This window comes from Nyctereutes procyonoides, unplaced genomic scaffold (assembly GCF_905146905.1).
Source record: "Nyctereutes procyonoides isolate TBG_1078 unplaced genomic scaffold, NYPRO_anot_genome, whole genome shotgun sequence".
In the NCBI taxonomy this organism is placed as follows: Eukaryota; Metazoa; Chordata; class Mammalia; order Carnivora; family Canidae; genus Nyctereutes; species Nyctereutes procyonoides.
The window spans coordinates 25,684,401-25,700,903 of NW_026575134.1; the positions used below are offsets into that span (position 1 = coordinate 25,684,401).

The window sequence follows — 16,503 nt, forward strand, 5'->3', positions numbered from 1 at the left end:
TATTGTGCAAAGTCCTCCAAACCAATTTAGAGCATACATGAGAATCTCTCCTGAGGAATCAAGTAAGTAAAAGCATTATAGCAATCGCATTTTGTTAACCGATTGTTTGCTTATTCAAAGCAGTATTGATGTCATTTTCTCTAAATAGTTGAAGTTTTTTAAGTTTTCTCAAATCTGTGTTTCTTGGCATTTGCCAGAAAGAAGACAGCAGATGCTTACTTACTTTACATAACAGAGTTAAGAATCCAACTTCTCCACCTTAAGCATTTATATAGTCTTATCAAGTTACTGTGACCTTTCTGTATAAATCCAGACAATTCATGGCCCTTTTCTCCCCACTTATCTTACTGAAAATCTGATGTTTCTTTCATGACAAAGGGCTTTAGCATTTTCCTTTGTAATTGAGCCAATACTAATTTTCTTTATTAAGCACTGACTACATACTTTGGTGGTTAATGCCTTTCAAACACAGAGTACAGCTTGGTGATTTATTTTTCATTTTATCATTACTGGTTTCATTAATACTCAGTAGAAAAAAAATCCTTCGCCTTCCTATAGATTGCAAGGTCTTACTAAAAATTGATCTACATGTTTATTATTTTAGGAAATGTTATGAAGGTGAGACTGACATTAAGCACAGGAGGGCGCACAAATAAGACTACTTCCTCCTGATGAAGCAGAGATGGAGGTATGTGGGATCTGGGTGGGGACGAGAGGGAAGAAAAAGGAGCTACATACTCAGGGAACCATAAGAAAAAGATATCAGACCTTCATCCCCACCCCAAACAGGTTCTACAGTGTTACATCCACACTAGAGAAGAAACTCTAAGATTAGAGTTGAAATATGACCTGGTGAAAACATGTAGCTCATAAAAAAGTGTTTTATGCTTATATTGAAGGAGTTTTAATAGTTCCCTCAAAAACCTTGACAAATTGGGACACCTGGGTGGCTCAGGTCATGACCCCTAGGTCCTGGGATTGAGTCCCACGTCGGGGCTCCCTGCAGGGAGCCTGCTTCTCCCTTTGCCTGTGTCTCTGCCTCTCTCTGTGTCTCTCATGAATAAGTAAATAAAATCTTAAAAAAAAAGACCTTGACAAATTAAAATTACAAAGCAACATAAGTATATCTGCTAGTAACTGTCAAGAATTATGAACACCTCATGGTTCACGGTTAAGGAGCCAGATGTGGTAGGACAGGAAGAAAACTAAACACAGAGCCAGCTAATAAGAGGATGCATGTGGAAATGGCGCCACAGGCTTGAAAGGATTATGTAAACATCAGCTACAACTATTCTTATTATTAATTTGTCACCAAATGGAAATCTACAACACAGGAGTGTGTGAGATCAGTACTCAGTCAGCACAGTGGAGCGACAGTGTAACTCTAAAGCAGGGTGTCCAGCCTCAGGGCTGCGGAGACCTCAGGCCCTTGGCTGTGGGAACGCGGCCCGGGCACTGGAGGATGTTTCGCAGCATCCCTGACCTCTACCCCTCGGGGCCAGCAGAACTTCTCCCACCTACTCCCTCCATTAGTGAAAAGTAGAAATGTCTCTGGACACCGCCAGACAATGCAGAACTGCTCCTGGCTGGAAACCATGTTAAAGCATAAGAAAAACAGAAATTATGGCTCTTCCACACAAATTGAGGATGAGAGACAGCCAATATGAACTAGAGTAAAGATGTCCCTCACTGGGCACAGATGGCTGCCGAACACTTAAAATGTGGCTACTCTGAATTGAGATACGCTGTACAAGTAACACACACTCTAGACTGGAAGACTTAGTATGAGAAAGAGAATGCAAAATATTTCAGTAATTTTTTACATGCTTCTTCTGGGATGTCTATCATGCAAATTAAGATAATATTTTTTACATGGATTACATGCTAAAGTAATATTTTAGATACAGTGGGTAAAAATAAAATACATTATGAAAATTAACTTTATCTGTTGTTATTTACTTTCTGTGTCTCACATTGTATTTCTACATTCTACCAGACAGTGCTGAACTTGTGCAAAAAACTATCCCTCCTCCATACTGTATATTCCATGCAGCCTTTGATGACAAAGAAGGGAACTAAAAGTGCTCTGTCCTCAGCTTTCTTCTTATACGCTCTATATTCTCCTTGCACGATCTCCAGCCTTGATGCTTCAATGAGATTACTACTAATCTCCAAGTTCTATCTCCTGTTCAGAGCTCAGCTAAAGCCTAGATCTGGGGGGCCTGGCTGGCTCAGTTGGTAGAGTATGTGACACTTGATTTCAGGGTTGTGAGTTCGAGCCCCCACAATGGCTATAGAGATTACTAAATTTTAAAATAAACTAAAAAAAAAAAGAGCGAGAGATCCCTATGTTTTTAAAAAATAACACATAAATAAAACCTAGATCCATATACCTAACAACTTACCAATTCCACTTGGACATCCTAAAGTAACCCCAAACTTAAATGATCCTCATTTCAAAATAGATTCCTCCAGGAAGTCCCCATTTTAGTAAACGGCCCCATTGACCAGGTTCTCAATCAAGAAACCTGAAAGTCATCCATGACTTCCCCCTTCTCTTTCATCCCACTTGCAATCTCTTACAAAGTTCTGCTTCATTTACTTCCTAAATATTTCTGGAATCCTCCTTCCTCCAATGCCATTGATTGGGCCCAGTCACCATTACTTCCCTTTATGTCAACTCCTTCCCTCTTCCCTTTATACTTTTTTTTTTTAATATTTTTTTTAATTTTTTTTATTTATTTATGATAGTCACACACACACACAGAGAGAGAGAGAGAGAGGCAGAGACACAGGCAGAGGGAGAAGCAGGCTCCATGCACTGGGAGCCCGATGTGGGATTCGATCCCGGGTCTCCAGGATCGCGCCCTGGGCCAAAGGCAGGTGCCAAACCGCTGCGCCACCCAGGGATCCCCTTCCCTTTATACTCTTATTAAACCCTGCCCTGCCCTGTCTTTCCTATTAGAACATTACCCTACACGAGGTCAGGAACTTTCTTGTTTTTTGCTGTGTCTCCCGCTCTCTGATGAATGAATGAATGAGAAAAGAGGGTACAAACTGCTAACTCACAGGCTGCAATTTACTAAAGAGCTAGACTACAAAAACAACGGTTCCATTAGCACAGGAGGCCTGGAAAATATCTGTCTTCATGTCTAAAAGCAGTGCTGATATGTTGACACAAGTCTTAGGATTCTAGAAGTGGAGAAAAAGTGCTTGGCCACTATGTGCCTTGCACACTCATCCCTAACAGATCTTTCTATTGTGCCTAAATTCACACTGTAAACTTTCTAGATGCTGGATCAGGAAAGAACAGCTGAAGAATGTCTTTTATAATCCTCCAGCCTTGTGGGAAAAGGATGCTTGACATTTTCCATCTTCAATGTCATAGTCCCAGAGTACCCATAGTTTCCAAGATACCCAGGGAAAAACAGCTAAAAGTTATGCAAAGCTTCAAACAATCATGAACTATTTCTGAAAGAAAATTATTCTCCCAGAATATAAATTCAGGATAAATCTCTCCTCATTAGGGATCCTCAATTTACTTTCGTGCCTAAGCCAGCCTCATCCCCCTGTGCACGCACGACTAGTTTGAAAGGGGTGAGGACAGACTATGGCAGTGTCTAGCCTAACTAGAAAGTTACAGCTGCTATTGATGAGGACGTGTTAAAGAGTCAAGAACTTTATAGATGTTGGTGGTGTTTTGGGTATTCCAGAACTAGGCTAAGGAAGAGGGATTTGTAAAAAAGAGTCCAGGCAATACATGTATTTAGAGAAGAGCATGTAGACACAGAAGCAAAAATCAGATCCGTGTCTCCATTCACCTTTTGCCATGGGCTCTCCCAGAAGTGGGAGTAGGGGTGGGGGCAGGAAAGACACAGGTTATATGTGTTTAACTCTTTTATTGTCTTACCCAGAAATCATATAAAAGACCAATCTTTTATAGTTATGGGGAAAGGAGGTGGGGTCTTGATTAAAGAATGTTAGGAAACATTTTTTGTAAATGTATTTTCTCTTCATTTTTTCCTCCTTTGATAACCCCCAAAAGAAAATGATGGCAATTATCAGGTTCATACCAATTCAGCCAGTGGGATAAAAAGATTTAGCGAACAAGCAACTTTTTTTTCTCAATTAGATGCTCTGTTTCTTTCTGGGAAGGACTCAAAAATGGTGGGTAACTTTCCAAAGCCCATTTTTCCCCTTAAAATCTGGTAAATCTTTACCATCATAATGTCCAACACTTGCCCTATCTCCACAAAAGCACTGGGTTTTGGTAAGAGTGAGGTAGCTGAGGAATTAACAACAGGGAGTAGTAGACTTGGGAGAAACACACAGAATCCCAGTCGTACCACCCGGTCTTCACACGGCCTTCAGTAAGTCTCTCGGTCACATGTGCTCAGCGGGGGTGATCTCACTCCCAACAGGACAAAAGCTGGTTCAGGGCTGGGCAGTATATGAGCTTGCGCTTTGTGTGATGAAGAAGAGAGCTGCAGATAGCACATGAATAAGACATACCGTGGACCTGTGGTGTTAAATTTCATGAGAGGGAAGATTAGGGGAAAATGATGTCTAAAAAGGCTCCTTGGACGAGAGGAAAGTTAGGTAAAGAACAGAAGGCTGAGAGATACTGCCCTTAGCCTTTATTCCTCAACTGTCAAAATGGATCACCATCACCCACTGTAAGGAATTATTATGGTAAAACCGTATCTAAATGCACACAAGAGAGGGGCACCTCGGTGGCTCAATTGGTTCAACAGCTGGTTCTTGATTTCGGCTCAGGTCATGCTCTCAGGGCCCTGGGATCAAGCCCTGCTTCGGCTTGCTCTGAGCTCTGTGGAGAGCCTGCTTGAGATTCCCTCCCTCTCCCTCTGCCTCCCCCCGCCCCCGCTCATGCGTGTGCATGCACATGCTCTCTCTCTCTCTAAAATAACTAAATCTTTAAGGATAAATACATACATATGTATGTACATCCAACAAAATAGAATGAATGACAGAAAATAAAGCAGAGAAAACAACAAAAATTGTAAAAACTCATTAAAATGTAATTAAAACCACAAAGATCCAAATATATATAATGTTACTAACAATCAACTGTATGAACAAGATAATTTCCTTCTCCCTACTCATTTTACCGACTGAATACCTAAAATCCAAAAAGAAAACGTACAGTTAAAGTTAAATAAAAAGTGCAAGATGCAATCTATAAATGTGGCAAAGATACGAACCTAAAACACCAATTTTAAGACCTGCCAAGCTTGTTTTAATTTTATCATAAATATCTTCTGATGCAAAGTCAACAGCAACGGTCCTTGTTTCCACCTTGAATTTTTCTCCTATGGAAAAAACACAAATGGAGAGAGAAGGAAAATTATAACATGGCAATTAAGATTAAAGCATTTGATGACATTTCCTTTTCAGGCTCTCACCCTCCCCCACCCCAATTTGATATGAAATTTAGACTAGGATCATGTTAAGCAATCATGAGACCACCTAAGAGATGATACAGAGTCAACACAATAATTCTGCAATAAAAACTCCAATGTTGTTACAGAGCTGCCTGCCTGTTCCTTAATCAGTTCTCCTTCTATAAATCAGTGACTCCTTTTTAGACCCTTAGGTACAAATAATAAAACATGATTCATATAATAATGTTATATACTCTTTAAATATCATTGGTTTTGTGTTTTAATTGCAAATTGATATTTCATAATTTTAGGTAGAAGTCTTTATGTTGTAAAATGTTTTAAAGTGTGGTTAGAAAAGTCCATCTTATTAAAATGTAAATAAGATGCATATGACCGTTGTGGAATTTAGGGGCTTGGGTAATAGTTAATCGTCACTACATTAAAAAGAAAAAAACACAAAATACACAGAAGCAGAGCTACAAAGTGACAGAAGAGAGATCCCAGTGTTCTGCTTCGCTCAGGACGACTGAGCACACGCGCTACTGGACATTGCGCGTGGAGAGGTGGGACTCTGGAGAAGCGGGACTCACTGAGGTAGAAATGCAGAATGTTTACTTGTGCCCTCCCTCGTGAGCCACTGGAGAAGAAGGCGAGGACTGTGGGGTCCCCCGGTGTGGGTATCAGTTTTATTTTCATACCTATTTGCTAAATAACTTTGAGTGGGTCACATACCTCCACCAGCCTCAGCATCCTCTCCTGAAGATGCAAGTAGTGCTGGCCAACCCACGAACCAAGGCCCAAGTGCTAACTGGTGGTACACAGGGGCACCTCATAAATGCTAAGTCTCCTCTCTCCCCCACCGACCTCGCTCTCACCTCACTTAGTGCAGTGCAGGTGGCTAAGAAGGTTTACTCTTTGGAACTTTACTGAGAGTTCAAAAGAATTACTTGAAACATCCTGCTTCCAAAAAATACTTTTTTCTTCAATCGAAGTTGATGTTGGCTCATCACAGGGCATACGTGAGTCCACACAGACGTTACTGTTCTTGATCTAACAGGACTTCTGCCTACAGCTGAAGAGCTGGTTCATAAGAGATCTGTTTTTTAGTCTCCTTGAAAAGCCTTTTTTCTTTAAAGATTTTATTTACTTATTTGAGAGAGCAAGCGCACATGAGCAGTGGGGAGGGGCAGAGGGCGAAGCAGGCCCCCAGGGAGCAGGGGGCCCAAGGCGGGGGTCCAGGCCAGCCCCCACCCTGGGGCCCTGGGATCGCGGCCTGAGTCACCTGAGCCGAAGGCAGGTGCCCACCCAGCCAAGTCACGCATGTGCCCCTCAGGGAGAAGCACTGCCCGAGGCGGGAACCACGAAGGGACGCAGAGGAGACTGCGGCCCAGGCCAGACCGCATGCGGCGTCAGGGGCACACTTGCTCTTGCAGTGCACGGGTTCTTGCACGTGCTCGTGCAACGGGGCCACAGACAGAGCTGTCCCCTCGCAGCAGCTCACCAGCAGGTCTTCTCAGAAATGCTTCCCAGGATTTCACCCCAAGTACAGAACACTGCCCCCCTAGAGCCACAGACCCGCCAAGGAAGGAGGCGCACAGCAAAAGGCTGAAGGATACCTTTTAGTAAATGTAAAACTTCATTCAGGAATGAAATAAGATAAATTTATCTATTTGTTTTGGGAAAAACAAACTGTGTTTCCATACTAGTGCTATATCCTGACATTTAAGAAGATTCTCTCTAGTAATAAAAGCACCTCACAATTCCGGAATCAAATTTACTCTTTTAGATCTCACCGGATTTGGGGAATGTACTTATAATGTGGACTCTTACAGCCAGGCTGCTAAAAATATTCAGAGACCCTTACAGAAAGAATGTCATCTTATTTAATAAGAACGCTCAAGTAAGCTTCTCTTTGTGCTCACACTGGGTAAGCCAAATGGCTTCTGACGCAGGCTTTCTGGAGAAATCCAGTTTTGACCTCGCCCGTGGGTGGCTGCGCGTCCCAGGCTGGTGGCTCCGTGGCCGCCGCAGGCCCCACTGTGGCTGCTTCTCCAGGGCCCGGGCCTGGCTGTGCCAGCCCATAAAGCACAGGCCGCCGAGCACAGGCCACTGAGCAGAGGCCACCGAGCAGAGGCCACTGAGCAGAGGCCGCCGAGCAGAGGGCACCAAGCAGAGGCCACCGAGCACAGGCCGCAGAGCAGAGGCCACCGAGGAGAGGCCGCAGAGCACAGGCCGCAGAGCACAGGCCGCAGAGCAGAGGCCACCAAGCACAGGCCGCAGTGGTGGCCTGACGCTGCTCGGGCCCACCACCCCTCCCTGCCCCGGGTGGCCCCGGTGCCAGCCATACAGGCCCTGAGCAATTCTCTCTCTCTCTCTCAAGATTTTACTTATTTATGAGAGCGAGAGAGAGCGAGCATGCGTGCACATGATGCGGCAGGGAGGAGTGGACGGAGGGGGACAGTCTGCGCCACACTGAGTGCAGAGCCAGTCGCAGGGCTCGAGCCCAACCCTGAGGTCACGACCCGAGCCAAAGATCAAGAGTCCGACGCTTCCGGACTGAGTCACCTGGGTGTCCCCTGAGCAATTCCTTAAACTCAGAATGTCCCCCAAACACATTCAGAACTTTTGCACTTACTGTTCTCTCTGCCTGGAACGCTCGTCTGCATCCCCTGCGCCTGTTGGGTCTTTAAGCAAATGTTACCTCTTCAGGGAAGCCTTCCTTGACTACCTTTAAAGACCCACAACCACTCCTCCGCTAGCACCCTCCTGCGCCCACCCCCCCGCTTTATCTCATTCCATGGCACCTAACTGTCCTCTAATATTCTATATGCCTTAATGATGCATGTGTGTTTGTCGTCTGCCTCCACCAGCATTAAACTTAGTGAAGGCAAGAGCTTGGGTCTGTTCTGTTCAGTTGTTCAACAATATCACAAAGAACCCAGGGTCTTTCCTCCCTCCTCTCTTACTCCCTTGGGTTGGCTCCCCTCCCTCCTAGTTTCACAAGGGCCACTGCCCTTGCAAGCATCCCATATGGATGGCAATGTGCAATGGCAGAAATGGGACATCAAGTTATATGTCCCTTTTATAGGGTCAGGGGAAATTTCCCCAGAGTCCAGCCAACTCCTCTCCCATTTGTTTTCCCAGAATTATGAGATATGCATGCTCTTGACCTAGCCCATGGATGGGCTTTAAGGATCCCATGAACTGCCCCTACTACCACCATGCAGTTATGTGAGATAAAAGTGCCGGATGCACCTAAGAATAAGACAGGACATTCTTCTCTCTCTGGGCCCAGGTAATCAGGAGAGAATTTCGATGAGTGTCTCAAAATGCTGAGGTGGGAGGAGCTGACTTCCTTAGGGAACTGGGGAAATAAATCTAGGTACCTTCCTCCTTTCCGTAACCCACCAGCCCCCCATCTGACCCTGCCAACAGAAGCCAATGCAGATGAACAGACATCCTCTAAATTTAGATGTATTAAAGCACCTGGAACAAAAGTGGGTACCACATGTACATAATACAACCTTCATTTCCATTTTCTCCACCTCCCTAAATCCAGGCTCTTCATAAGACCACCAGCCCACACCTCTCAGCCATAGCCCACTGCTGGGGAAGAATAAGAATTTGATCAAAGCCTTTGCAGAGATTACTTTTGAGGACACTGATCCTTGCCCACCACAAAGGTGTGAGGGATGACAGCTGTAATAAGTTAAAATCAATACACTGTACATGTAGGATAAAGACACAGAAACAAGCGAATTTGGACGTTGCAATGGAAAGTCATAGACACTCAAATGCCCCTTCAAGGAAATTCTGGTTGCCCTACCTGCCAGAATATCATCAGCAAACAGCTTTCGGGTGTCAGCCCCTTCAGAGATGGCCTCGGCGTCAGAGAGCTGCCTGGACCAAGATCATGCCTCTCCCATGACACCCACATCCAGGGACTGTGATCAAGGTGGGAGTATGAAGCCACTGGACAGCTTGTACCTGCCAGCTTCTGAGTCCAAAATTATGGTCTGTTGGCTACCCTATTTTCTGTTCTTTCATCATGCCCTAGCTATAATTATTCTAGCTTTAAGACAAGTTTTAATATTTCTAGTGGTGCAATGCTCCATTATTATTCTTTCTAAAGTTTATTGATTTATTTTTTAAGATTTTACTTATTTATCTGAGACAGCGAGAGAGTGAGAGAGCAGGGGCAGAGGGAGCAGGAGACTCCATGCTGAGCAGAGAGCCCAACGCGGGGCTCCATCCCAGGACCCTGGGATCATGCCTTGAGCCGAAGGCAGACGCTTCACCGACTGAGCCAGCCAGGTGCCCTCTTTCAAAAGCTTATTGGTTATCCTTACTGTTTTCACTGGGATTCCATTAAACATTTCAATTAAACTTATGAAGGATGACAATGTGGCATTCCCTCCAGGCTTGCCATTTACTCAATGTCTCACAGTAAAATCTTGAGGTTATAAATTCTTAGAGATATTAAAGAACTAAAAAATTCTATTATTAGAATATTATACCCTGTCATGCAAAGATACTCAATACTATTGATTATTCCTACTGTCAAATCACTTGGTATTTGAAATTGATAGGCTGGCATCCTGCTACTTACAATTGTGGCCCAATACAATCATGCCTTCCCTTCCCTTTTTCAGACTGAAGTGATTCTGAGATGGTCTTGGCCCACTGTTTCTCAGCCTAGTGGTGAAGACCAAAAACTAAGAAGCAAAAAGCTGATGTGTGATATGAGCTGTTCAAGGCAGTCAACTCGCCAGAAATGAAGACAGAAAATCAACTCTGGCTTATAGGGAATGAAGCTAGGAAATAGCTGGGATGATAACGTTATTCCCTTTTTACCTACTAATCCACTAAATGCTGCCCAACCACAATTGTAGAATAAGACAAAGAAATATTATTTATAACTATAGAGCTACATAATGACCAGTATCCTTAACTGCCTCAAGCCATTGCACCACTTCCAAGCATGGGTGCCCTGCTCCTCCAGTCATATGGCTGATTTTCACTCCGAGGATTGTAAAATAGTACAAGGTCACGTCTGGAACGGACGCAGAAGGAACTGCACTTACTAAGTTCAGTCTCAAGATGTTGCTAACACCTCTCAATATTAAAACTAGCACATCTTTAGGTTGATGCCTAGAGAGGCCATGAAACATTCAGAATAGCTTTATGTTTAACATACTTCTAGGTCTGACCATCATTATTTTTATTTTGCTCAACAAACTGAATCTCTTAAATTTCAAGTCTTTCCTTAAGTATAATCATATAGTCTTAGAAAGACTTTCCCCATTTTTCCTCTGGGTGCCTGGGGACAGTGAGTCTGAGAATGCTAGAACAGAGATCTAATCTACATAAACTCATGTATTATTTACAATTTTTCTATCAATAAAACCAAAATTAATATATTAGTTCTCTTGTCCCTACATCTGCTCCAAATAAATAATGTTTTCCCCCTAAGTTTCAGGTACTATCCATTATGAAATTCTTGTTACATTCACCCTTCCCATCTTTTCCATATTATAAATTTCATCATTTAAGATTCAAGTTGGGTCACCAGCCCTGTGGACTGTCTTTTCAGGATTCCCATTCCTTCAAGGTAAAACTACTTATTCTCTCGGCTGTGTTCCTAGAGACCTTCTCTGTAACCTTAGTTAACACTTCCTATAATATATTATGCAAACAGTCTATTCCCTAACAAACACAGATCACTCTCTGTCATCTTTGTGTATCCTGCACCCAGCGTAACGCCTGGCATAGAGCAGAAGTCACTCAAATGTCTGCTGAGTAAGTAAAAAATCGAGGCTGATGCAGCTGATTTATTAAAATCATCTTCTCAGTATTTCTTCAACTCTTCCCTATAGAAATAAAACTATCTGCTAGTAAGAGATGTCCATTATGAGACATAACAACATAAAGTGCTTACTATCAGGCATTTTAAAGCATTAAGAGAAACTGAGAAACAGCTCAGTCTCTCCACTTGTCCTGCATGCGTTGAACTACCGTTCCTATAGAGGCAGAAACATTTTAGAGTTGCAGGAAACCAGCCAGTCTCATGAATAAAGTACTCGAGGAGCTTCACTCAGGGCCTGGAGATGAAGGCTGAAGGTATTTTAGTCACGGGCCCCTCTCCTATCCCCAGTCCTGAAAAAGATAATTAGGGGAGAGGAGTGACTCTTGGGGAAATAGTACTATATTCCATACCTCCCAATTTTAGCTTCTTAAATCTAAATTCATCAAATGCAATTTAGAACCATAAAAATGTATCACAGTGTTTTAAAAAACCCTCCATTTTCACATATAATGTTTTAGAGTATTTACAGTGTAAAAAGCACAATGAGCCTTTTGCACTTTCTCTAATTTTAAGGGGAAAACAAAGAAAAAATGTCCCCTAACTACATTCTCTCTACTTCCCTCCTTTGGCTATTTTCCTTTTTCACCCCCAGGCCTTACCATCTCCTTCCTCCCCTACATAGGGTGTCACATCTCCCCACAGAGACAGCCTCCCTTAGGTAGCCATGAAGCAACAGTGATTGTGCCCTAGAAGGGAATAATTCTATCTAACTCCATTTTTAAAGACTCATTTAATTATAATTATCAGAGATGCTACACAAATAATGGTCCATTTCTTTTTTTTTTCATTGCCCTTGAAAGCACTCTCATGATCATTTTAACCTCATACGAAGAGACCCATTTTCGGTCAAATGAAAAAATTCCTCATAGCATCACCAGGATTCCATCCCAAACCAAGTGTTTCTTTATATTAACCCAAGATTATTATATTTTATTCATTACAGGCTATCTTACTAGAGCTACCACCTGAAATAAAAACAAACTATATATGATGCAAATCTGTTCTACTGAAAGCACATGAACAGGTTCCATTCTTTTGAAAGCCCCGATTTCCACACTGGGTTCAGGTATTGCAGACCCTCGGGCAAGGCACCTTTGGAGACATTTTCAAATAAAGATTTTTTTTTCTACACTTAGGAACAAAACCAAACCAAACTAAACAAATGGCCCGCTAATGGAAACATCTGAATTTTATGTTCTGAGGTGAGAAAAATGCTAAAAATATTCCGAACATTGCTAAAGGGTCCAAGATGAGATCACTAATGTGATGTAAGGAGAGCGTCTGCGTGCCCCAGAACTCCGGTGCTGAAGCCCTACCTCCAGGCCCCGGGTCTGGAGGGGCCTTGGGAGGCCACAGGGGAGGCTCTCCGGGGGGCTGGGTGTCCCCAGGAGCGGGGCGGAGCTCTGCCCACGTGCAGCACCGAGGCGAGGGCAGCTCCTCAGCAGCGGGCGCCCTCCCGGGCCCTTGATCTTGGGCCTCCGCCTGGAGGACTTGGGGGGCCCAGGCGTCCTTTAGGACGCGCACCCGTAGGCCGTGCTCTGGCGGCCGCACCGGCCAGAGCGGGCGTCGTCTGAAGTCGCGGGGCACCCCGGGGCCTGGGCCTGGCCGCCCGCAGGAACCCCGCACTGCGGGACGCAGCAGCACCCTGCGGAGTCGTGGGGGCGGCCTGCGGCACGGGGAGCCGCCCGCCCGGCCTCGACCACCACGAGCGCGGGCGCCCTGCCTATTCTCTGTATCATCCATTCTTTCCTCTTCGCAGCAGCTGCATATCTTTTCTCAAACTGCATATGTACATCCAAGTCTACTTTAAAAAGTCATTTATTTGTTCCGGTATTCGTGGAATCAATGGTCATGTGCTATTCTTAGCAACGCCTTTAGTGTCCAAGTCCTTCCTTGCCCAATCTGCCTGTAATTAACCTTTGAATTACTCTGTGTTATCTGTTCCAAAAGGCACATTTTTACTCACATTTTTTGTCTCTGAAATCACGATGCCATACAATTGATGGCACGCCAGTTTAACTGGTGATTTTTCTTTCTTAATGCTTACAAGCTGCCTCATTGTTTCATGATCACTGGTGTCTCAGATTTGATGAAAGAACCCTAGAACCCTGCTGACAATCCAGCTTTCTTTTTAATGTCACAAAATAGACCAAGGACAGCTTCCAAACACAAGACTCTCAGTATTCCAGTGCTTATTCCACCAGCATCACTAGTTCTGACGGCAGATTTCCCATCCTAAACTAAGACCCAAAAACCTTAGCATACGTTCATTCATTTGCAACCAGACAAAGCATCTCACTCTAAGTTGTCAGCTATGAGAGCAATGTCCATGTCTGGGTTTTTCTTTGCCACTACACACTCCGAGCCCAACAGTACCTGACTCACTACGGGAGCTCACTATACATGTTTTGACTAAGTAAATTCAAGAAGGACACCCTGAACAGCCCCCACTTGTCAGACTTTACCCTGAGTATAACAGCAGATACTCTCAAATAGGTCATATTTTGGTGAAGGAGAGATGTGTGAACCCAACTGTTGCTCATTTACATGAACAAAGAGTGCAAAGAGGAAGCACCTCACTCTTGCACAGTGGAATTTTAAATAGGAGGTGACATCTGCGTTGAGTCCTTGCGTAGCAGTTGGCCATGCAGAGAAGGGGGAGAGGTAGGCAGAGGCAGAAAGCAAGGGAAAGAAAGAGCCTCCTCTTCTGAGAATTCCTATGGACGGAGTATGCAGTGCAGAGGAGAGGGAGGAACACAGTCTGTAGCAGGAAGCGGACAGAGGTTTCATATGCCAGGATAACAAACAGGGCTAGTGACATAATTTGCGGGGCCCGATTTAAACAAAATAAAAATACAGGGCCCCTTGTTCAAAAATTATTAAGAATTTCAAGATGGTAACAGCAGAGCATTAATTAAACCAAGTACGGGCCCTTCTAAGTGGGAATGCAGAGGCCACACGCCTATGAAGGCAGCCAGCCCTATAAGGCTCTTAAACTGGGAAGTGACAAAATTACACTTGTATTTTAGGAAGGAAATGCTAGTGGCAGAGGAGAGGACATAGAGCCTGTTCTAAAGAGTGGCGGGCAGCAAGGAGAGAACACAGCAGCTGCTGCTTTCATCCCTTGTCGAGAAAGTCCCCTCGTCCCTAAGGGGATAGGCAGGCCGCCTGGGAGAGACTTCTGATTTAGCTTTTTGGTTATTTCTTAGTAGAGCAAGTTTTTTCTTGAGGTAGCTTACGTCTCTCTCTTCATTGGCTTAAAAAAAATGAAATTACTACCAATGAGATTTGGGCCAGAGTTGACCAACTTTCCACACAGGATCACCATGAACTAAAAACCAAGCTGGCAAGCAAAAGATACTTTTTTTTGTAACCCTCCATATATTCCTCCCTTTGTCTTTCAAAAAGAAAGATAACTAAAATTAGTCAGAAGTCAAATATCACACAGTACCTTCTAAAAATTCTGATTGAGCTACTTTTTTTTTTTTTAAAGTAACCACTTTTTATTTTAACCTGTCACTTTGTTCTCACAAGACTGTTGTGCTTTTGTGAAATCTTCCCACAGGAAGAAAGTATTCTTTTCGAGATCTGGGTCTCTCATTTTGGTATTTAGAAAAAAGAAGCTTAACGGTTGCTTTTATTTCTTTAAAAAAAAAAGGAACTTTTGAAGAAATTACCATAAAATTTAAAATATCAGCTATTGAAATGAATATTTACTTTATGGCAATTAACACTTTGAAGATAAATATAGTTCAACAACATTTTGCCAAGAGTAGAACCATCCTTCCGTGCAACACATACACACAAAAAAGCCTCTTCATTTAAATTGTTAAAAGAGCATAGTTTTTTACATATCAAACCAAAATAAAAGCAAAAAAAAAAAAAAAAAAAGCCTGATTTAGTTTCTCCTGCACTTTTAGAAGTCAGGATAAGAACTTGACACAAATCATCCTGACTCTATGATACCCTGAAGAGCCCAGAGGCACCATGTAAAAAAATACACAGGGTTGCAGTTAACATTCTACCAACTAAACAGGAGTAATAACTACTATAGTTATCAGTTACTGAACATCAGCTGGATGTCAAGAATTCTACTAAGTGACATTACATCATTTAATCTGCATAAGAATTTACAGGTATATTGCTGAAACTTGCAAATGATTATTCTCATAATTTTCAGTTTTCAATATTTAAAAGGCCATTATTTATTTGGTTGTTGTTTTGTTTTTTAATTTTGAAATAATCTCAAGCAAAGAAAAGTTGCAAATACTGTACAGGTAACTTTTTTCCTGAACCATGTCAGATTCAGTTGCTAACAAGATGTCATCCATCACCCATAAGTACTTCAATGTAGTGGTTCTCAAAGCGTGGGCCATGGCTTTGAGGGTCCCTGAGAGTCAAAAATAATCAGACGTTAATTATCTGCATTCTTCAGTGTGTTGACACTTGCTCTGATGGCACAAAAGCAATGGTGTATAAAAATGCTAAACCCGTACCATGAATTAGAGCAATGGCACCTAACTATATCCTCCACAGATTTGCAGGGAAAAGGAAAAAGTCAGTTGTGTTTGAGAATGTCCCTTGAAGAAGCAGTAAAATCATTAATTGTATTAAATCTCTACCCTTGAGGACACATTTTTAATGTGCTGTGTGACAAAATGGGACGTACACAGAAAGCACTTTTTCTGTGTGCCTAATTCAATGGGTGTCTTGAGGAAAGCATCTGTGCAACAGAGTTCTGTAAGCTGAATTAGGCTCTGTTTTCATACTGAACCATTTTACTTGAAAGAACAACGGACAGAAAAACTATGCTTCTTCAGGTTTAGCACATTTTTTAAAATGAAATGAGTCTGTCATTTTAGAAAAACAACCAACAGTATTTGTTGTCCATGATAAAATTTGAGGTTTTAAGTGAAAAATCAGAATTTTGGAAAACCTGTAGCTACCTTCATGTGCTTGAGAGAAAAGGTTTTTCTGATAAGATTGGGAATGATAATAATGATTGGGATTTTTTTGGTGCTTTGTCAACATTTGTGAAATCTGCAAAACTCCGGAATCAATACTAATGACCAACACACACAGTTATAAAATCGTAATGCATAAAAGACTTATGCAAAGTGCAAGGCAGACAAGTGGATTTTAATGTAACTGATTATGAAAATCCATTGATACGTTTTCAGATTCCCTGCTGCAACTAACTTTTAAGAAACTTCCATTTATGGAGTTTTGATGTAG

At 42.7% G+C, this 16,503-nt stretch overlaps 1 protein-coding gene across 1 annotated transcript in view; it reads right to left on the bottom strand.

The window, feature by feature from the left end:
- Window positions 1–16,503, bottom strand: part of HSD17B12 (hydroxysteroid 17-beta dehydrogenase 12) — a 152,459-nt gene that overhangs the window by 47,866 nt on the left and 88,090 nt on the right. The window contains exon 4 of the mRNA XM_055300815.1: window positions 5,223–5,330. Within this exon, the coding sequence (XP_055156790.1) occupies window positions 5,223–5,330 (108 nt within the window). The remainder of the gene's footprint in view (window positions 1–5,222; window positions 5,331–16,503) is intronic.